Source organism: Fusarium oxysporum, chromosome 9, assembly GCF_000149955.1.
Source record: "Fusarium oxysporum f. sp. lycopersici 4287 chromosome 9, whole genome shotgun sequence".
NCBI lineage: Eukaryota > Fungi > Ascomycota > Sordariomycetes > Hypocreales > Nectriaceae > Fusarium > Fusarium oxysporum.
In genome coordinates this window covers 1,382,995-1,403,295 of record NC_030994.1, presented here as the reverse complement: position 1 = coordinate 1,403,295, position 20,301 = coordinate 1,382,995, and the positions used below count along the sequence as shown (strand labels likewise).

Sequence of the window (20,301 nt, the reverse complement as noted above, 5' to 3'; positions counted from 1 at the left end):
TAGGTCTTCATAACGTCCGTCGTTGACAATTAAGTTTAAAGGGAGATTCAGAGTTTACCAACACCGGACGATGTACCTGAAGAAAAAAAAAAAAAAAGAGTGATTTGAGATGGGTCCCATTGCATCGTCTAACTATTGAAAGTTTATGTACGAACGGATAACTAAACTCGACCTGCATTCCCATTCTCGTATTTCTCCTCCCCTCTCGCAATCTTGTCTCTATCATCATCCTTGTCCTTGTCCATCTTCCCACTTCCCGCTCTCGCTTGTTCACATTCACGCTCGTTCGTTCGTTTGGTCATTCGCTTTCGTCCCAATTTGGTTGCCCTAATTACACACGTTAACAGAGCTTGTTATTGTCCATCGGGTACACTCTGTTTCAGTGCAAATAAGCCCACCCACCAAGTAACTATCGCGTGTCTAGGTTCTTCCCCTGCCTGCTCCCACTTACAGCAGACCGTTTCCACTTGTTTCGATACTGGCCTGACATTCGCCGTCAAGCATTTGAGAGGCAAAGACGCAGAGGTACCTGCCAGAGCTGGTTTGTTTTGCTACCTGCATATGAATACATAATTAGAAGCTATGCAGTGCTGCATCTGCATTCTCTTGCAATTCCTATTGCAGAATTAACCTCAACTCCACACAACATATCGAAGCGATACCCTTATAATCACCGAGTCAGTCGAGTCTTACTTAAAGGCTGATAAGATACTCAGTTTTCTCTTGGCCTTTGTATCTTGCCTACCTAAGGTAGTCTTACAACGCAATCCTTTGTCTCTGTCTATCATTTCCCTGCGAACCGGTACCCCCAACTCCCTGTATGTACTGTACCTGGACACAATTGTCCTCCCCAGACCCAGCACTACTACGCTACGCTACGGGTACCTACAATAGTGGCTTTCGCTCCCAAGTCCCCCGCCTCACATCAATTGGATTGGATTTCTTTAATCTTACTCCCTCCCGTTCACTCGCTCGCTGGCTCTTGATGCCACCAACTGCTCTGCTCTGCTCTGCTCCTCTATTGCTACGACGTGACAATCATTGACTTGAGCGATAATTTACAGCCTTGACCCGCTCGAAGCGTCTCTTGCCGTTCCTTTCTTTATCGCCTCACCTCGTCACCATCACATCGCACTCACTCACTCACTATTTTTGCCTTCACGATTCTTGCTTACGCCCGAACCCGTGCCTCAGAGCCAAGGATTTGGATTTGGATTACCAGACACAAGTGAACTGAACCAAGCCAGCGCCTAACGCCTTGACGCCCTACACTACTACTGTTGTACCGCTCTAACGCCCTTGACGCTACCAATCATCGACCGATCTGTCTCATCCTAGACTGGCGCGCACACTGTTGCCATCGACTCCCTCGCTCGCTTGCTCGCTTGAGCTTCCCCAGCTCAAGGCTTTGATTTCTAGCTCCTGATCTCTAGCCTCGCATCGCATCGCCATTTCCATCCTGCTGTCGCCTATCGGCATCGGTCGAGTCGAGACCTTTTCCTCACCCTCCCGCCCGCCTCTCTGAACCGGGCCTCTGTATTATAGCACGGCTCCGGGTCACCGCTTCAGCGCACCTTGTCGCCGCATCCTCGCTCGACCTCTATTGAGGTTGAGGCCCAGCCATCGTGACTCTGGCAACTGGGCCGGCCCAGCTGTAGTGTCCCTCGTCACGTCAACCTCATATTCTTCTACGCTTTCGCTTTCGCAATCGTCGCTCTCGCTCTCGGCACGCGCAGCCTTTCGCCATGACGTCCGCCGCCTCGAACCCTAACCAGGCCAACCAGCCGGCTCTTCAAATCAACAATGCAGCATCCCCGCCCAGCAAGCGCGATCTCAAATCATGGTGGAAGGGTTTCAAGCTGCCTTCGAAGCACCAGGAACCCCAGGGTAAGATATCTCCCTCCTCCACTCTTCACTGCGCAACCATGCCGAGCTTCGAGTCAGAACGTCATAAAGCAACATGGTTTCGTTGCTATCACCTGTCGCGATACGCTTTTCGACGGTTTTGAATACTTCGGGCCACAGCGCCTACGGCTGATCACAACTGAATCTGTTGCACATACAATGCTCACAGTCACGAAGTCAATATGCACATAGCTTTGCTCCCCCACTTCTTATGTCTGATCTCTAACTTGCGTATTTTCAGAAACCCGTCCCCAAGGCATCTTCGGAGTGCCTTTGCGGCAAAGTATTACATATGCCAACGTCGCCATCTCGCTCATCGATGAAAATGGACAGAGTTACATCTACGGCTATGTTCCCATTGTCGTCGCAAAATGTGGCGTCTTCCTCAAAGAAAAAGGTTGGTTCCCTTGGCCTGACTGACAGGGAAATTGTGCTGACGCTTCCTTTCAGCTACCCATGTCGAAGGAATATTCCGGCTTAGCGGATCGGAAAAGAGAATAAAGGAGCTTAAGACCATATTCGACTCACCTGATAGATACGGGAAGGGTCTCGTCTGGGATGGATACACTGTACACGATGCTGCCAACGTTCTGCGACGATATCTCAACGACCTCCCCGAACCCGTCGTTCCCCTCGATCTATACGAGAAGTTCCGCGACCCCCTCCGAGGCGCAACCAAGCAAGCTGTAGGTGACGTAGAGGGGCCTCAGTTCGTCGAAAATTTCAACGAGAAAGCAGCCATCTTGCAGTACCAGCGACTCATCACGGAGCTACCGCCCTTGAACCGACAGCTACTTCTCTACATTCTCGACCTTCTCGCGGTTTTCGCTGCCAAGGCGGACGAGAATCGCATGAACTCACAAAATCTGGCTGCCATCTTCCAGCCAGGCATGCTGTCTCACCCAGCACATGCCATGGCTCCCGAGGAATACCGACTGAACCAATGTGTTATCATTTTCTTGATCGAGAACCAGGATCACTTCCTTATTGGTATGCAGGGCACCGCTGCTGATGAAAAGACCAAGAAAGAGGTGGAGTCTGGCACACCTAGTGGTCCTCTCACCCCTCAGCCTACTCGAAAGACAAGTCTGGGCCGATCGGCGTCCAATGCGAGTGCAGGCGCCAACAGTGTGCGGCGAGATGGCAAGCTTCGAAGAAACCGATCCGTGTCGTCACGGAACTCCAGGAATGACGGAAGCTCAACGCCCAATAGTCCAGCCTTGACAGCTACGCCGACGACAGGTGGATTGGCCAGAAGCAACACCGTGCCATCCAAGAAATCTCCTGCCATTGGTGCTGGCCGCTTTCAGAGGTCTGATGGGTCAGGGCCTCGTTCTCCCGCCCATCTAGAACCTTTGACACAAGTCAACCCCACAGAGAGCATAGAACAATCTCCCCAATCGACAAGGTCATCTGACTTCATATCTGGCGGTTACCTCACACCAACGAAGGCTCCTGTAACAGGCCGTAGTCACGAGAGACTACTAGAAGTGCCGCAGGAGTCCTCCACACCATCCAAGGAGCGCAATCTTCCCAACATCTTCCGTAGCACACCCAACACCGATACCGGTGACAAGAGACAGCCTAACAAACTGAAGAAGAAGAGGATACCAGGAAGCTTAAACCCAAGTGCCCAGAGTTCTGCTGCCTCTTTGACATACACACATCCGAATGCTGCGTCATCTCCTGGGGCAGAACTGGCCAACCCAATGGAACATGCTCAGCAGTATGAATCTGGAACTCAGGCATTGCCGCAACAACCAGCCCCGATTCCCGAAGAACAACACCGAGAAGCATTGGAGCAGCAGCAAGAACTACATGATCGACCGTCACATGGGCAAAATCCTCAAGAAACTTCACTCGCACATCCTGCTTCTCTGACGCAGCAAAAGAGTGATGTTTCATCTGAGCACACTCCTAGGGCATCTCAAGCGTCATCAAACCAGAGCCTGCACCCAGATAATACACTGAAGTCGAAAAAGTCACCACCAACGTCTCTGCACTCATCTTTTAACGAAGGCTCGGACTTGGATCAAATTCTTGACGAGCAGTCTGTCAGCACTGTTGATCAAGCAGAAAAAGAACGAAAGAAGCGTTGGCGGTTGTCGAGGAGTAAGAATGCTGACAACGGCTCCTCTGCCGGTCTCACCTCACCACGCCTTGCCCTTGGGCAGAACGACAATGGCGATGTCAGCAACCTATCAATATCAAGTTCCAGTCATAGGCCTCGAAAGAGCGAGAGCTCTGACCGACCTTACATGGTGAGCGAGGGACAGGGTAGCTTCGATCCGGGCAGAGAAAGTGATTCCAAGGGTCCCATAGGATGGATCAGGAACAAATACCGTGAAGCAAAAGAGAGTGCGGAACAAAGGAGGAATAAGTCTCCTCCTCCGGCAGACCGTCCCGGCCTGGGCGCCTCAAGCTTCCAACCCCGAGGAAAGAGTTTGGAAATTAGAAGAGATGAGCCAACGCAACATGCTTCACTTGCAGCAATAGCTGGTGCTCCAGCTGTTGCCTCTAACCCGGCTGCAGCTCCCGGTCCAGCACTGGGTCCGGCTCCCACAACGGCACAAATTCCTCAGACAGCCACAGTTTCAATGGTTCAACCTGAGCCCACATCACCTGTTCAGCCAACCCATCCTCAAGCGCAAGCTCCTCCACCGGCTCAGGTCCAGGCTCAACCTCAACCTCAACCGACAACTCCAGCCCAGCCTCCAGTTCAGGAACAGACTCAATCTCCAGTTGAACCTAAACTTCAGACAGAATCTCAAAAGCCGCAAAGCCCCCAGACACCTCAGAAAATCATTTCTATGCTCGATGTTGACACGCCACCGGCCGCTGCAACAACATCAACTCCCGTCCCGACCGTTGCTTCTGTAACCACGCAACCGCAGGCGGAGGAACCGAAACACGCTCAGGAACAGCCACAGCCCCTGCTGTCACAGGAGCCAAAAGCAGAAGAAAAGCCAGCCCAGGCCACTGAACAGCCGGCAGTGATATCGCCTGTACAGCTCGAGCAAGTACAGCCTGAGCAACAGCAAGTAAAGTCAGAGTCAGAGACACCAAAGCAGGAGCAATAGGAGGAGAAAAGCGTTCTAGTTTAAATGGAAAGAGTATTTTGGAATGGTTGAAGTAGTATCACGGCAGGATAGCCTTTTCTTTTTAGTTTATTTTAGGGAGAATGAGATGGACATCATGATGGATATGCGGGAGACGGGTTTATCGACTGAACCCTACCTAGACCCTCTACCACCCTTATAAGTCGATTACATGTATGTAATGTAGCCTGGTGTGATGGTGAGCTTTATTTCATTTGAGCGGGTGGAGGAGTATAGTCAAGGAGTACAGGTTACTACAACAAAGATATGAAATCCAAGCAGTTTTCATAGTTTGATGCATACGCTGGTTGCTCAAGGGCTTACATTCTTAGTATACACTCAATACTCATCCAAAATTTGCACAGCCAATCTACGACTCCTTCGCTGGAGGTGCGTTATCGTAAATACCAGTGTCCCACACAATCATCTTTCCCGAGCGTCGCCAATCTTCGTTAAACAAACCATTGAATCCCTTCCAAACAGGGCGCACCTGTGTGAGACTGAGAGCCTGCGCCTCAGGGGTCTTGACGAAGTCCTGTAGCCATGGCTCGATACCGTCGAAACCGACGATGTAGCGAGGGACAGCAAGCGGCTTTTCTGGTCCAAATAGCTCCGAAGTAAGAAAGGGAATAGGGTTGTCGTAAAAGCGATCGGCCTCGTCACGATAGTTCTCCCGCTCACGAGTGTTTGGCTCAGTGTGAAGAGGTGGTTCACAAGTGAGGGCGTAAGCTCGTAGACCAGGGTATACTAGATGGGATCGCCAAGGGGTAGAATGGCAAGGCATGAGGAAAAGGGCGAATAATTCTTCGTCTTTCCCAGGGCCAACAGAGAAGCGAGAAGTCTGGGCGAGTTGAACTGAGTCTGGGTGGATGCGTTCGTACTCATGGCGGAGGTATGTAAGAACATTGAGGGGGGCTGTTTGGTGGAAGAAAGACAGATATCCTGCGAGAAAGGCGTTGACGCCCAGGGCAGCCAAGAGATAGTGCTTATTGCGGATTTGAGGCCGAGGACGGGGGTTGTTGGTGGTAGCATCTGGCTGGAAAGTGAAGAATGAGGCGGCAACGGGAGCGGAGAGGATGCTGAGTGCTGGAAGAAGAGGATAGATGAAGCGAACCTCCTTATGAGAGATGAGTGAAAGCGCGCCGATAGTTGTGAAGACGGTATATGCGAGTGTCTTCAGTGTATTGGACTGGCTCGTTGATGAGGCAAATGCACTTGACTTGTACAGAGCCATAATTGCAAAGGGAAGACTAGTGGTGCAGATAAGAGGGAGACCCTGAAGAATGTAGTAGTGCCATGGATTGCGGCCATAGAACACAGCGAGGGATTTGGAGAGGTTGAAGTTGAGGAAGTTGTACGCAGGGAATGTCCAGAAGCCAAAGTATAGACGATCTGATGCGATGGAAATGACCAGGATTAGAGAGCCGCAGAGAATTGCCTCGCGAATCAATGCAAACACAGTCGAAATTGTGAGCGGTGAAGAACCTTGTAGTGAGATTCGGGTGAGGGTGAAGAAGACAATAGTCGCCCAGATGAGGACGTTGGTCGGTCGAAGAACGACGGCCAATGCTGCCAGGCACAGAGACGCACGAAGCGGCCAGAGACTCTTGAGAACAGGGGTAGGTTTGGGATTCTCCTTTGTTGTCTGTGCAGCACTGACAAGTTCCCAAGGCCAATAATACAACGCCATAACAGTGAGAGTCGTTTCAAGAGAGTTGGAAAAGGTACGTGTAGAGCAGTACCATTGCCAGGGGTTGAAGAGTTGAAGAAAGAGCTGGCCCATCAAGTCAGTCAATGGCCTGGAAACTTGGATATATAACTTACTGCAAAGAAGGAGACATTGCTGTTGGCTCCATAAATAGACACGGCGAGTTGCCAGGTGTACCAGTCACCAAGACCAGCAATTACGGCTTGAAGGGCTTTCGGGGCTGCGACGAGGATGGCAGCGCGGAGGATGCCTATAGGGAGGATGCGGCTGGAGATGAAGTCTGCGATGAGATAGACCCCGGCAAAGAGAGCTGGGTGAAGAGAGGTTCTGAGTTGATGTTTCCATTCCTAACAAATTCTGTTAGTGGCTATAATCGACTGTGAACGTGTAGTAGCTGGTATGGTGTAAGTGGTGTGTTGTCACCTCGCAACTGGTAAAACAACCACATATGAAGGAGGAAACACACATGGGTGTTTCTACGACAGGTAGATATAAACGAGAAGATAAAAAAAAAATAAAAAAATAAACAAACCCAAGTTAACCATGCACCGCTCCTGGAGCCAAAAGCCAAATCCCAAGCTGGCTCAAGAGATTGGAAGAACTCATCTGGTTGGAAAAAGGTAGCTATCCACCAAGCGTTGATGAGTCGAATGACAATGATATCACGCAGGAAAACAGATCGATTCCTCTTATTCCGAGCCTCGTCTAAGACTTTCCTTGAAACTGTCGCGGACGACATAATGTCCACTGAGTGATGGCCAAGTATAGTGCGTCGATAGGGGTTGGACTATTCTAACGAGACAGCTGTTTATTGTGAGAGTGTGGCTCAGGCGCTGATTGGCTGCTGATTGGTTGGCAACGTTCTGTCATGTGGCCTTGAACCGACGTTGGCCACAAGCCACAGTTTAAATGGAACAGCGAATGGCGGTTCAGCGTGAAGCAGGAACATGACAAGAAACAAGATAAGCGTCTGTATAACATTTGATTAGCTATTACGTAGGATAAGCATGGGTATTCGACCGTCTCTAGGGTTGGAGCTGATGTGATTTAGAGACGAACTGGAGTACCTGTACGGTGGTTAACACCAATTCTGCTTCGGTACAACAAGCGCCGAATAAAAACATATTTCTGCTACTGTAAATAAAATAATCTATCTCTCTAAGCTTATGACATATCATCTTTTGTTACATCATGAAACGAAATATTACATATGTAATTCTGGCGGCTCAGGCGGAGTTAAGACAGTTCCGCTGATAAATAGCGGAGGTGGCGGAACGGGCGGCATCTGGCGGTAAAGGATAAGGCCTAAGATTTTGCCGAATACACGCAAACTGGGAACACACTGGGAAATGGCATTGGTTAGTTCTCTATCTAATTACTCCATCGATATCAATTGACAGGTTGGGGGTCATATGAGGATGAGAAGTTGTTACTCAATAGCAAGCAAATAGTTTGGACTTGGTTGCGTGTGGCACTTTTGATGGCTGCAGTAAAATGAACTGAGACAAACTCTGTTTTCAGAGAGGAAATACTCTCTCTCTCTCTCTCTACGGTCAATACACAACAGGTATAGAGTATAGACATGACACAGATTATCATCTGGTATGATCACAGTAATAGAGAATTCTTCATTGGGTATCCAAGAAATAGGGTCGCTGGTCAAGTCTAGACCTGCATTGAACCCATGTCATGTGGTTCTAGAGCCCCTCATTCCCCTCACCTCTCCCCAGATTATGTTGTCACTGAGTTCACAGAGCAGAGCCTCTTTTACTCATGATGGATGCACATCATGTCCAATGAAACGATGTCGGGCAATTTAAAATTGCGGCGTAGACCAAATAAAGTAATTCGACGTCTTCGGAATACCACGAAAAGGTGTGATCTAGATTTGGAGAAGCGAGACAAACAGATCCATCCATACATGTCTTGAATACGGCCGTAAGCGATGCCCCTCTCCATCATGTCATGACAAGACGAGACAAAGACAAGACATTCACTGTATCAACTGAACACGGCATCTCGGCCGGTGGCGGCAGGTCATCCGCCAAGTTCCGCCGGGCCTCTCATCCAATCAGCTTCGTCACAACCTCAACTTCGCAACACCACGCCCGCACACTCCCACGCTTGGTCGCTCCCACTTGCACTTAGGGGTATAGTGTCGACAAACAACTCTAGAGGCAGACTTGGTTTTGCTGTAATAATTACCTAAGAAATCATATCTTGTCTCTTTCCTGTCCGCAACAAGCCTCCGCTTGCCGACAACCGTCAACCCGCTATCGGTCCTTAAAGAGCAGCCATGTTCTCCTCAAACTTCCAATTGTTCTTGTCTTCTCTCCATTCAATTCACCAACAAGAAGTAACTTGATTCGCGATATCCTCACTTTCTACTCTTGTTGCTTTACTTTACTTTACTTTACTCTACTTTACTCTACTTTACCAACTACAACACCGAATTGACGTCACATCCCATCACAATGTCTCCCCACGCTGAAAAGGCCGTCTCTCGGTTCCATGCAACCTCTACCGAGAAGGCCATCGCCATTGAGGAGGAGTACGCCGCTCACAACTACCACCCTCTCCCCGTAGTCTTCTCCCGCGCTGAGGGCATCAACGTCTGGGATCCTGAGGGCCGCCACTACTACGACTTCCTCTCTGCCTACAGCGCCGTCAACCAGGGCCACTGCCACCCCGAACTCGTCAAGACTCTTGCCGAGCAGGCTGGTCGATTGACCCTCAGCTCCAGAGCTTTCTACAACGATGTCTTCCCCAAGTGGGCTGAGAAGGTCCGCAGCGTTTTCGGCTACGACATGGTTCTACCCATGTGCACTGGTGCTGAAGCTGTTGAGACTGCTATCAAGATTGCCCGCAAGTGGGCGTACAAGGTCAAGGGTGTTCCTCAGGAGAAGGCTTGGATCTTTGGTGTTTCCGAGAACTTCCACGGTCGAACCGTAAGTTCGAATATTCCTAAAAGTTGAAGCAACGTTGCTAACATGCTCCAGATGACCGCCATTACTCTGTCAGTCGACCCCGAATCAAGAGAAAACTACGGCCCTTATGTCCCCAATGTTGGTGCTTTCAACCCCACCACTGGCAAGGCCATTCGATACAACAACATTGCCGATCTCGAGGAGGTTCTTGAGGCTCACGGCAAGGAGACTGCTGCTTTCATCTGCGAGCCCATCCAGGGTGAGGCTGGTGTTGTTGTCCCCGATGAGGATTACCTCGCCAAGGTCCAGGCTCTCTGCACCAAGCACAACGTTTTGTTCATCTGCGACGAGATCCAAACTGGTATCGGCCGAACTGGACGCATGCTCTGCTCCCAGTGGGCCAACATCAAGCCCGATCTTGTTACCCTCGGAAAGGCCATCTCTGGTGGTATGTACCCTGTGAGCTGCGTTCTCAGCAGCAAGGAGGTCATGCTGGTCGTCGAGCCCGGCACTCACGGTTCTACCTACGGTGGTAACCCCCTGGGCTGTGCCGTCTCAATTCGCGCTCTTGAGATTATGGAAGAGGAGGATCTTACTGCCAAGGCTGAGAAGCTCGGTAACATGTTCCGCGACGGTCTCAAGGCTCTCAACACCCCTATCCTCAAGGTGATCCGAGGAAAGGGTCTGCTCAATGCCGTTGTCATCGACGAGTCCGCCGCCAACGGCCGAACTGCCTGGGATCTGTGCCTGCTCCTCAAGAGCAAGGGTCTTCTTGCCAAGCCTACTCACGGCGACATCATCCGCTTTGCGCCTCCTCTGGTGATCAGCGAGGAGGAGCTCCGAAAGGGTCTCGAGATCATTTCTGAGGCTATCAAGGAGCTTCCCAATGTTGAGCGAGCCAAGGGCCACTAGACGCGGCCTAAACTTGAAGATATGGATATGATGGGAAAACAAGGGAAAACGGCGTTTGTTATCTATAAATAGGCACGGGTATTATGCTCGGAAACCATAGCGGGATGATTGATGTATGTTCGAACTGCATAACCAGAGAACAGCACTCTGGTCGGCGTTTGGGATTCCATGTCGGCTAGAAAGCCTTGTACAAGTTGAATACCCCGATTGAATAAAAATGCTGAAATGATCTATCTGTCACTCTGCCGTACACGCCGTTACCTCCAGATAATTGACAATGAAAGACTTGCCTAGCGTAGCTTTAGGTGAGGAAGATATGATGCCCTCGTCATGGCCACAAACCTGTCATTGTAACATATTGCCATCATCTCAGACCGGCGGTTAGCGGTCTGCACAATAGAACTGATCTTTCCCCAAAAGCGTTCCCTACGTGGCTCGGCACGGCAGATCGATCAGCCATAAGACCGCCCTTCTATCATGAGACAAGTGCACGCAGATACATGAACAATGTTACATAAGTTACCTGGCAAGTCATCTTAGTCATCTTGGAGGTTTATCCTCTCTCTTTCGCAATCGGCAAGGAAAACGACGTGTGGGTAACAGCTGACTGTGCCGACCAAGGTATTGTCTTGGTATGCTGCTCTAAGGTACGCCCCTGACTCGCTACAGTCGATTTACCATGAGACGACGTAATTACGTTTCTACACAGGAATACTTCCATCACTTGCATTGTCGGAGAAAAGGGACATTTTTGAAAGCTGAACATACGATAACACCTGTAGACCTGTAACAGTGAAACCCGCAATCGGATCCGTGTTTTCCGTCCGGTGGATCTTGAAACACGGCGTTACGGAGCCCCGAAGCACGGCGAAAGGGCCGGTATAAAGCCGCCGATTCGACGGATTCTTCGGCGGCATTTGGAGCGGTAACATACAACATCCAATTGCAATTGACGCATGAGTGGCTCAAAGTGCACTGTAACGCAGCAGCCTTTACGAATCATGCACTGTATTTGTTGAACGCGTGGCATGCGGTATTAGATGTGGGGATGGCTTGGAAGGTCATGCTGGGTGCCCGTTTTGAGGCCTGATACATGAGGTTTTGCCCGTATTGTTGGTTACTTGAAGGATACTACGGTAAGAGGTGGTGGGGGATGAGGCCATTCGTGATAGGCAGAGACAATCTTGCACATTATCTGGGCGATCGTATGTTGGCCCGATTGACAGAGAAGACGTTGTGTTACGGGAGGATCATTGTCTCGTGAAACTCGCAAAATGCGACTCGATGTGAGCAAGTTACAGATTGAGCAAACCGCAGTAGAATCACATACATGAACAACGCGCAATGGAGAGAAGCACATGTATCGATCCCTAAGTGGCTGCTTTGAGTTTGAGGGATGAGAACAGTTATCGCTGAGTAGATCCACGTGTTTGGAGTGTGGTTGGTTGACTGTTTAGCCAGGCACACAAGGTCAGAATGATCGTGGGGGTGAAGAGTAAAGGACTCCAATTCGAGGTCGCATTCTATCGATTCATGAGAACGCATTGGGGACTTTGGTGTGTGTTCCTAAATTCTCGGTATGCCAAACTGAGAAGGCAGAGAGGCACATGTCCAACACATCCATGATAAGAGAAATATCGGAGTTCAGCATGAGAGATAAGAAGCAATGGATCGATCACTTCTCCAGGTTTTCACTAACTCGATTGAGATGCATCGAGAACGCCAAGAGATAGATAGTCGAAGCGTATCAGACAGGAAACTCAAGTGTCCTAACTAACTAAACAGTTGAGGCCAGACTTGCCCATGTCGGCGTCACTATTCCTTACTTCTTTGTTAATAATATGGGAGAAAATTTCAGCACATGATGCCTTTTTTCTTTTCCTTTATTTAAAGTTGACGAGGCAACATGCTCCCTTGTTCTAGCGGCTTTCAAGCAGCCAGTCGGTCAAGGAACAGGGGGATAGTTGCCGATCTAGGACGAGAAGATGACGATCTGGGTGTGCGTGATGACGGTATTTGTATTTGTATTGTTTTTTTGTGTTTAGTTAGCTGTCCTGAATTGACTCGACTGTACCTCTTTTGCTTAGGAATCATCGCGACTCGTGTTCAGTTGACGTGATAATGGAAGCGAGTGAGTGATGAGCACCGTGAGCGGGCACTTCTGTTCCTGACTTGTCCTGTCCATGTTACCATGTCTCACCAGTTCAATGCCATCATCAATATCCGGAAACATCACTCTCACCATGATCCAATTAGTTCAGAGGTTGCCCACCCTTTCTTAGACCCAAGTCCTACTGCTAACTCAAAAAGTCGGGGAAACCTAATGGGCCTCGTCTGCCTGGTTTCCAAAAAAGGAACACAACTTGCAGGGTACGGTACTGTACCTTTATGCGGCGCCTGCGGCAGGGCATGGGCATGATAATGATAACGCTCTTTGGTCGGGCGAATTGATACCTATTCGTGGGCCGCAGTACTATTGTGAGTTTGTCTTCGATACGGAGAAAGCCATGCTGCCGTGCATTATAGAGCAACGGAACGCCTCTTATTGCGAGCGAGTGAGCATCCGCTGACGCCATGCGCTTTGCGTGACCAGCATCGAATTACAGTATTAATAACAATTATTTCGCCATCTGAGCTCAGCCATGTATTCCACGAGCACGAGCTTGGCTCTAACTTAACCTTGCCCAAACAAGGGAGGTCAAGATTTATCTGCGACAAGATCAAAAGTGTTTGGCTCTTTTGCCGGACCGGGCCTTGTCCTATCTTCTTCTCCAGACTATCAGCGACGATCAGCCAATGTTTCTCACTGGGCTGGTCGCACCTCGTGGCAGGGAGCGCTATAGCGGGCCATGGCGTAGATGGAGAAACATGGCCAGTCTTGATGGGGGCTGATAGCAGTTGAGGTGGTGAGAGCATGAGTACGGTACTTGGAGAGCACATGCATACCTTAACTGCGATCGATGTTCAATGCTTTGGAGTCTCGCAAACTTGGCTGGCGTAAAACAAGCCAATTCAAGGTTGTTCAAGACTTGATATTGACATGTTTCATCCTCCACTTCCCAGGTCCAAGTTTCAGAGCATATGGAGCTCAATTCCTGGTAAAGCTTCCGGAGAAGGTGGACGCGTGAGAGACGCTCAGTGGGGCCGGGCGACCTCGGCATCCACAACCTTGTATCCGTCCGTAGGTACAGTATCTGTACCTGTACCTGTGTCTGTTTCGTACCTCAAGCCAGCTCAAGGCTAATAACTAACAACAGTTGTTACAGCCTACGATGACGGGATGTTTTGACCAAATTGAGTTTGGGAAAAAAGGAGGCTTTTGTCTTATTGTCCACAGATCAGATGCATCACATCATCGGGCTCAGGCAACAACACCTCCTCACGAGGCGCTCACAACGTTGACAGGAGTTGAAGGTGGTCGAACTTGGCCCGGAATAGCTTAGCTCAGCGTGTATTGCACTTTCAGTTTATCGTTATCATGCACCGCATGATTCCTCTTTGTTTTGTTTTTTTTAGGACTTGGGTGCTTGCTGGGGATGGAGAAAGGAGGCTGCGGCGGTTGTCGGTTGTTTTCCTTTTCTAATGTAAAGTGAGTGAGTGAGTGACTCACTGACTCACTGATTCATCCTTTCACTCGTCCCTTGGCTCTTCCAGGTTTTGTCTCTTCTCATCCCGCTCTTGTCTTTGATCCCCTGGTCTTGTTTTGGACTTGGGTGTATCACGGGGTCACCCAAAGTGATCCATTAGCCTCTAGGTCATCCCCCGGAAACCCGACCCTTTTTGATCATTGTCTCTTAATTATTAATGTCTATTGGTATTATTGTCTGCTGTCAGACAGTCAGAGTCACTTACTCACTGTTTCTGCGATCTCCAATGATCCCCCTGCGTGAATGTGAGTGTGTCTCAGTCGTCCACACCCACTCGTGAGGCTGTCATTCTGAGCCGAGTTGAGAGGTACTTGCGATTTGAGGCTGATTCTCACACAGATCGCATGTACCCCCTGACACTCAACATCCCTGTCGATTGGAGATTCTCCAGGACCCTCTGACGCCTGCGGCAGTTCACACACTAAACAGGTACTCAAGGGTTACCTTACTTTGAATGGATGAAAGCTTTGGAGCATGGAGCTAAGCACCCTGGGCTGCCTGAGGTAACGCGCCCCCTACAGCCGGGCTAGTTACAGTCGACCGTCCTGGACAGTCACTGCACGTAGCCATTCCCCATTTTCCCCCTTCTAGAAAACCCGACCTTAACTGGGCTTGATTCGTACCAGTCATTCACTTCACCTCTCATCACATTCACTTTCTGCCTGGTTTTTCCACTGTGTTATCTCTACCGTACTTTTCTTTTCTTTTCTTTTTTTGCTCTTTTCTTTATATGGCAATTCATTTTGTTCAACTCAATTAACCTTCTGTACCCTGTGCTTTGTTGTTATTCTACAAACTTTGTTCGCACAGCATCTGTTTGACCACCGCGTAACTCCCTCGTGTACCTACAATACAATAGTCGGTACCAGAGTTGCGTCTAGTGTGTGTGTGTGTGTGACGCAACCCCGATCAGCCTGTCCCGACTCTCTTGACTTGGAGCCTTGGACTGTCTCTGTATTCCCGTCTGTACCTACAGCACGGAAGACACTACACCCCATTCAGCAACACGTACGAATCATCAACCTGCATAATTCTAGACTCTAGGCATTGCCAATGCATTGGAGGTGCACGATAACATCAAACCATCCCTTCCTTCCATTGAGTCACCGCTGTCGTCCGCCTCTCTAACCGCCCTTTCCGCGTCCACGGTTTTGGGGGGCGATTATCTCCGATCACGCTCATCCTCTCTAAAAGCGAGTACGGACGGTCCTCGACTCAGGTCAACGGTTGGCGCTCGTATAACGTCTCAGATTGGATCGTTACCAAAGGCCCAAAGCTTCGCTTCAGTGCCGTGTTAGTCACCTGGCCTGGCCTTCAACATACCCCCCAGGCTTGCCAGGCTTATCGGTATCCATCCAGTCAGTGTAAGGATAGCGTCCAGTTAGTCCTAGGTACAGTACAGCACCCTACCCTACCTATTCCTATCCCGTCGCATTCTCTGTCCTCCACTACCCTTATCCTGCCCTGTCGCACCAGCATCAAGCACCCCAGCAAGCCCCATCTGGCAATAACTCTGGGTCTTCTCTTATGGGTGTTGGCTGTGCTTGTAGGCTGTAGCCTCTAAGGCAAGGCAAGGCAAGTGTAGAATCGCTGGATCATACCCGTGTAATCCAATCCCCAGCCGTGATCGCCATTGCTCGTGCCGTCACCATTGCTCGCTGTCACACGCATCCCCCATAGCTTCTTGTTCGTCTTTCTCCCGTCCTTTCTGTTCCTCTTGTCCTCTCTTCTTCTTTTTCTCTTCATTGCGAACGAGTCCTCGGTCTCGAATCCCATCAGTTGTTCCGCCCATCCACATCCACTAACTCTTGTGTTTGGCTCGATATAGCAGTGCAGGCGCGCAACGAGTCAAGTACCGTCTATACTCTACGCACCTTTTCGGATACCTACCTACTACCTACTTACCTCTCAACCTTGCCTCTGAGCTAAGGTCAGGTAGTATTGTCTCGTCTCGTCTTATCCCATCCGTCTTCGGCTGTCCACCCATAGGGGTCCTCAGTCCTCACCGACCACTAGCTGCTTCACCAACCATCAGCGCAGGTTCTCGCCTCTGACCTTTGGTTTATCACCTTCCGCCTGGTTGATAATCATCCCCATCCTCCTCTGTCCCCTTCTCGCCTCTTCCATCACGCCCATCGGCGCTTGCGACAGCTTCCATCTATCGATTACATGACGACCTGCTCTGTGACACACACCTCCCCCGAATCTTTCAAGCCTTAGGGCTACAAAGCAGTCCGACTATCTTCCTGCCATCGATAATAACAACCAGGAAGCCATGGCGGCCCGGCAGGAGTCCTCGACCTCCTCGGGGTCCAGGAAGTCGGGCAGTCGTGCTGTAGTAGGACAGTTCAACATCGGCTCCGAGATTGGAAAGGGTAGTTTTGCTCAAGTGTATTTGGGTTGGCATAAGGTACGACAAAGCTTCTATCCTTGCTTTGACTTGCTTCTCTGTCATCGTACCAACTTGCGTTGCTTGTTTGTTCCTGCTGCATCACTGGGGTGGCTTGTCAGACTCCTGCTTTTGGTACCACAAGTCACAGAGCAATTCATAGTATACTTCATCCTAAATAACCACTAACAATCTTGATAAAGGACACTAAGGCTGCCGTTGCCATCAAATCCGTCGAGCTCGAACGTCTGAACAAGAAGCTACGAGAGAACCTCTACAGCGAAATACAAATACTCAAGACATTACGCCACCCACACATCGTCGCCCTCCATGACTGTCTCGAGTCGACAAGCCACATCAATTTAATTATGGAATACTGCGAGCTTGGCGATCTATCCCTGTTCATCAAGAAACGAGAGAAGCTCGCCACACATCCTGCCACGCATGATATGGCCCGCAAGTATCCAAGTGCGCCGAACTCCGGTTTGCATGAGGTTGTCATTCGACATTTCTTGAAACAGCTGACTAGTGCCCTCGAGTTCCTACGCAGCAAGAACTACGTTCACCGAGATGTCAAGCCCCAAAATCTGCTACTACTACCCTCACGACCCTTCAGGGACCAAAGAAGTCGCCCTGTCATGCAAGCCAGCCAAGACTCGCTGATCCCTATCGCTGGATTAGCATCTTTACCTATGCTCAAGCTTGCCGACTTCGGCTTCGCACGTGTGCTTCCCTCCACTTCCCTGGCTGATACCCTTTGTGGATCCCCCCTGTACATGGCCCCAGAAATTCTCCGATACGAGCGATATGATGCGAAAGCCGATCTTTGGTCAGTGGGAACTGTGCTCTATGAAATGAGCACAGGTCGCCCTCCGTTCCGGGCTAGAAACCATGTCGAACTGTTGCGAAAGATTGAAGCGGCTGAGGATGTTATCAAGTTTCCTAGGGAGGTGACTATCAGTGCCGACCTGAAAGCTCTAATTCGAAGTCTACTCAAGAGAAGTCCTGTCGAGCGACTGAGCTTCGAAAACTTCTTCGCACACCAGGTCGTTACGGGCGAAATTCCTGGTTTAGTAGAGGATGATATTCCGAAGCCAGCCAGGCAAGAACCTCGAGAGGTGAGATCAGCCTTTCATGGGGGCTCGCCTTCGTTATCATCACGAAGTCCCCGACAAACCGGTTACGAATCGCCACGAGACGGCATTGCTTCAAGATCTCCCAGAGATCAGCACTCAAGGTCGCCACAAGCAGCAAGCCCAGGAGAAGGTCGGTATTCTCGGCAATCGCATGACAGTCAACGACCAACAGGAAATTCTCCTCGCGAGATCGGTGAGGGTCTTGGAATTCGCCGCCCAGTTGCACACCATGCAGCGACTGCTCCGGTTCAGCAACGTATCCAGGATAGAGGAAATGGTAGGGATAAGGTCTCACCTCCTACATCTCTTCTGAACCAGGCACGCAGGGACAGAGCCTTTGGCAATCCATCAATTACAGAAGAGGAGAAGGCGGCGCAAGATGTTGCCTTAGAGCGAGAATACGTAGTTGTTGAGAGACGGCATGTTGAGGTCAACGCTCTGGCCGATGAACTGGCAGCGAACGAGCGATTTGGTGACCCATCCTCTCAAAGAACAGGACCCATGACTCGACGATATACTCAACAGGGCGCACCTACTTCTACATCAGGAGCAATTGCCACTCCGTCTTCTCGCAACGCTTTGGTGACCCAGGGCCGCCATGACCGGAAATCATCGTACGAGAAGGCTCTCTCTGCTAGTCCCGGATCAGCCTCTAGTGCCATCTCTAAAGCGATCCAAGACGCCAGCCTGCGTCTTTTTGGCTTCAAGGTTCCCCCTCTGCGTGGTACACCAAAGGGCCCATCGCCTCCCCTGTACCAAGCTTTCCCGACATATCCAACTCCTCAGGCCCCAGTCGGACTTTTGGGCGACGGCAAGAACACTCACGGAACCGACGAAGATGGTCGAGCTGCGCAAGCCATAGAAGAGTTTGCAACACGCAGTGACTGTGTCTACGGTTTCGCCGAAGTCAAGTACAAGCAGCTTGTTCCTCTAGCACCGTCCGCTGATCATATTTTGGGCGGTCTTGAACCTGAACAATTGGAAAATGAGGAAGATGGATTGACAGTTGAGGCAATTGTTGCTCTCTCAGAGGAGGCTCTTGTTCTATATGTGAAGTCGCTCACTCTTCTCGCTAGGGCTATGGACATAGCTAGTGTCTGGTGGTCCAAGAAGAGCCGGGGAGAGACAGGCACCGGCCTATCGGCTGCTGCTGCCCAGAGCATTGTTCAGCGCATAAACGCAGTGGTTCAGTGGGTTCGACAGCGATTTAACGAGGTGCTGGAGAAGTCGGAAATCGTCCGTATGAAGCTCACGGAAGCTCAGAAGCAATTGCCTGAAGACCATCCCAGCCACCCATCTAACCACGGAACCGAATCCATTGCTTCCTCCGCGGGGGGCGCGACCAAGCAGGTTTATTTGACTCCTGGCATAAGTGCTGAGAAGCTCATGTATGATCGGGCACTCGAGATGAGCCGCGCTGCCGCAATTGACGAAGTTACGAATGAGAACCTCGCCGGATGCGAGATTTCGTACATCACGGCCATCCGAATGCTTGAGGCCGTGTTGGACAACGATGACGATTCAGGTTCGGATGCAAGAAGATTGTCGACGGGCAAAGAAGATGAGCGAGATGCTGTCAAGGAAACTAGCGGTGGTGAGCTTGACAGCGATGAGGAGGCCCATGTTCGAAAGAGTAAGTCATACATGTGTCTGTCATTCTGAACGAGGGCTAACAAGACATTAGTGATCAAGATGATCACAGGACGACTCGCAGCTGTGCGCAAGAAGCAACAAATGATTGCTGAAGCTAACAGCAAGACGTTACAGTCTTATCAGCAGTCAACACGTCGTCGAAGCGGTGATATCACACCACGCAGTGTTCCTTCGCATGCATCCTCCTGAGCTGCGGACGATGAAACTCGTAGCAAAGCTTTATGACTGATACAACGATACCTACCATACCATTCGGAGATCTTGAATGATCTCATGTCTTATCTCTATCATATTTGGATTCAAGGCGCTACGGAGCTCGGCATGCGGCTCACAGAAGCACGCCAGCAGACAGTCATTGAGTACAGGATCTATATGGAGCCGGCGTCCAGGGTTTTTGTCATTTGCGCATCGCCGGGAGAAGCATCTCATAAGTCGGCGTTTTTGGATTGCTATTAGCTATTACTTTCTTCTACCGTATTCTTTTGTTGCTATTTCCAGAGGACCACCTCTGCATTTTGGATTTGGGGCTCGCTTCGCCAAGACCTGGAGCTACAGCAGCTTTTCAGGTGGAAGATAAGAGGAGGTATTTGGGTTTATGTGTATCTGGACCGGCATAAGGGCCAGTCATTATAGGTTGAGAGTGGGAAGTTTTCAGACGTGCCATGCTATTCGAGAGTGAAGAGATGTTGAATCCAGGGAAAAGGGTGAAAATGAGAATCAATATACCCAGGTCTTTCACATTGAGCCCTGGATTTACACTTCTTTGTCCACCTTCTTAGTGAGGCTTATCTGCGGGAACTGGCAGCAGGCCGATTCGTTTTTTTTAGTGACCTTTGAATTGCTCGGTCTAATGGCTTTGTTCATTCAATGCCACGAAATGTTCTCACAAAGCCTCTGCTTGTTCAGTGACAAGAAGCTGTAGTACA

At 50.1% G+C, this 20,301-nt stretch overlaps 6 protein-coding genes across 16 annotated transcripts; 3 read left to right on the top strand and 3 right to left on the bottom strand.

Annotated features, from left to right (window-relative positions):
• Positions 1 to 197: 197 nt before the first annotated feature.
• Positions 198 to 6,771, top strand: FOXG_09348 (uncharacterized protein). 6 transcript variants are annotated; one of them, XM_018388476.1, is made up of 4 exons: positions 207 to 750; positions 1,065 to 1,887; positions 2,147 to 2,302; positions 2,356 to 5,393. In XM_018388476.1, exons 2-4 carry the CDS (start codon positions 1,746 to 1,748, stop codon positions 4,983 to 4,985), a joined length of 2,928 nt encoding a protein of 975 aa, XP_018246544.1. In that variant the 5' UTR covers positions 207 to 750; positions 1,065 to 1,745; the 3' UTR covers positions 4,986 to 5,393. The 6 variants fall into 6 exon arrangements, with proteins under 6 accessions (XP_018246542.1, XP_018246546.1, XP_018246545.1 ...); XM_018388475.1 differs by having other exon boundaries at positions 207 to 818; positions 2,356 to 5,372; XM_018388474.1 differs by having other exon boundaries at positions 198 to 1,887; positions 2,356 to 6,771.
• FOXG_09347 (GPI mannosyltransferase 3) lies at positions 4,975 to 7,843 on the bottom strand. Of its 6 annotated transcripts, XM_018388471.1 has the most exons (5): positions 7,779 to 7,833; positions 7,244 to 7,681; positions 6,828 to 7,058; positions 5,328 to 6,777; positions 4,988 to 5,191 (listed from the first exon to the last, which is right to left on the bottom strand). In XM_018388471.1, exons 2-4 carry the CDS (start codon positions 7,448 to 7,450, stop codon positions 5,374 to 5,376), a joined length of 1,842 nt encoding a protein of 613 aa, XP_018246539.1. In that variant the 5' UTR covers positions 7,451 to 7,681; positions 7,779 to 7,833; the 3' UTR covers positions 4,988 to 5,191; positions 5,328 to 5,373. The 6 variants fall into 6 exon arrangements, with proteins under 6 accessions (XP_018246538.1, XP_018246541.1, XP_018246539.1 ...); XM_018388470.1 differs by having other exon boundaries at positions 4,975 to 5,191; positions 7,244 to 7,843; XM_018388469.1 differs by having other exon boundaries at positions 4,988 to 6,777.
• Positions 7,844 to 8,844: 1,001 nt separating this feature from the next.
• On the top strand, positions 8,845 to 10,968 carry FOXG_09346 (ornithine aminotransferase). Its single transcript, XM_018388467.1, has 2 exons — positions 8,845 to 9,659; positions 9,711 to 10,968. Exons 1-2 carry the CDS (start codon positions 9,186 to 9,188, stop codon positions 10,548 to 10,550), a joined length of 1,314 nt encoding a protein of 437 aa, XP_018246535.1. The 5' UTR covers positions 8,845 to 9,185; the 3' UTR covers positions 10,551 to 10,968.
• A 1,387-nt stretch (positions 10,969 to 12,355) lies between these two features.
• FOXG_20033 (uncharacterized protein) lies at positions 12,356 to 13,828 on the bottom strand. The gene has a single exon (XM_018400307.1). The coding sequence runs from the start codon at positions 13,488 to 13,490 to the stop codon at positions 13,071 to 13,073; it is 420 nt and encodes a 139-aa protein (XP_018246534.1). The 5' UTR covers positions 13,491 to 13,828; the 3' UTR covers positions 12,356 to 13,070.
• A 1,584-nt stretch (positions 13,829 to 15,412) lies between these two features.
• On the bottom strand, positions 15,413 to 15,552 carry FOXG_20032 (uncharacterized protein; the record flags this gene model as incomplete). Its single annotated transcript, XM_018400306.1, has 2 exons — positions 15,413 to 15,473; positions 15,521 to 15,552. 2 exons carry the CDS (start codon positions 15,550 to 15,552, stop codon positions 15,413 to 15,415), a joined length of 93 nt encoding a protein of 30 aa, XP_018246533.1.
• A 920-nt stretch (positions 15,553 to 16,472) lies between these two features.
• Positions 16,473 to 19,564, top strand: FOXG_09345 (ULK/ULK protein kinase; the record flags this gene model as incomplete). Its single annotated transcript, XM_018388466.1, has 3 exons — positions 16,473 to 16,607; positions 16,790 to 19,355; positions 19,407 to 19,564. 3 exons carry the CDS (start codon positions 16,473 to 16,475, stop codon positions 19,562 to 19,564), a joined length of 2,859 nt encoding a protein of 952 aa, XP_018246532.1.
• Between the last annotated feature and the right edge of the window lie 737 nt (positions 19,565 to 20,301).

Bases quoted from the DNA above. Each gene is read 5' to 3' on its own strand.
- FOXG_09348 (XM_018388474.1), top strand. From the start codon at position 1,746: ATGACGTCCGCCGCCTCGAACCCTAACCAGGCCAACCAGCCGGCTCTT. The intron at 1,888-2,146 runs GTAAGATATCTC...GCGTATTTTCAG, and splicing joins GAAGCACCAGGAACCCCAGG to AAACCCGTCCCCAAGGCATC. The intron at 2,303-2,355 runs GTTGGTTCCCTT...GCTTCCTTTCAG, and splicing joins CGTCTTCCTCAAAGAAAAAG to CTACCCATGTCGAAGGAATA.
- FOXG_09347 (XM_018388470.1), bottom strand. From the start codon at position 7,450: ATGTCGTCCGCGACAGTTTCAAGGAAAGTCTTAGACGAGGCTCGGAAT. The intron at 7,059-7,243 runs GTTTGTTTATTT...AGAATTTGTTAG, and splicing joins GCGGTGCATGGTTAACTTGG to GAATGGAAACATCAACTCAG. The intron at 6,778-6,827 runs GTAAGTTATATA...TTGATGGGCCAG, and splicing joins GCAATGTCTCCTTCTTTGCA to CTCTTTCTTCAACTCTTCAA.
- FOXG_09346 (XM_018388467.1), top strand. From the start codon at position 9,186: ATGTCTCCCCACGCTGAAAAGGCCGTCTCTCGGTTCCATGCAACCTCT. The intron at 9,660-9,710 runs GTAAGTTCGAAT...AACATGCTCCAG, and splicing joins AGAACTTCCACGGTCGAACC to ATGACCGCCATTACTCTGTC.
- FOXG_20033 (XM_018400307.1), bottom strand. From the start codon at position 13,490: ATGTGCTCTCCAAGTACCGTACTCATGCTCTCACCACCTCAACTGCTA.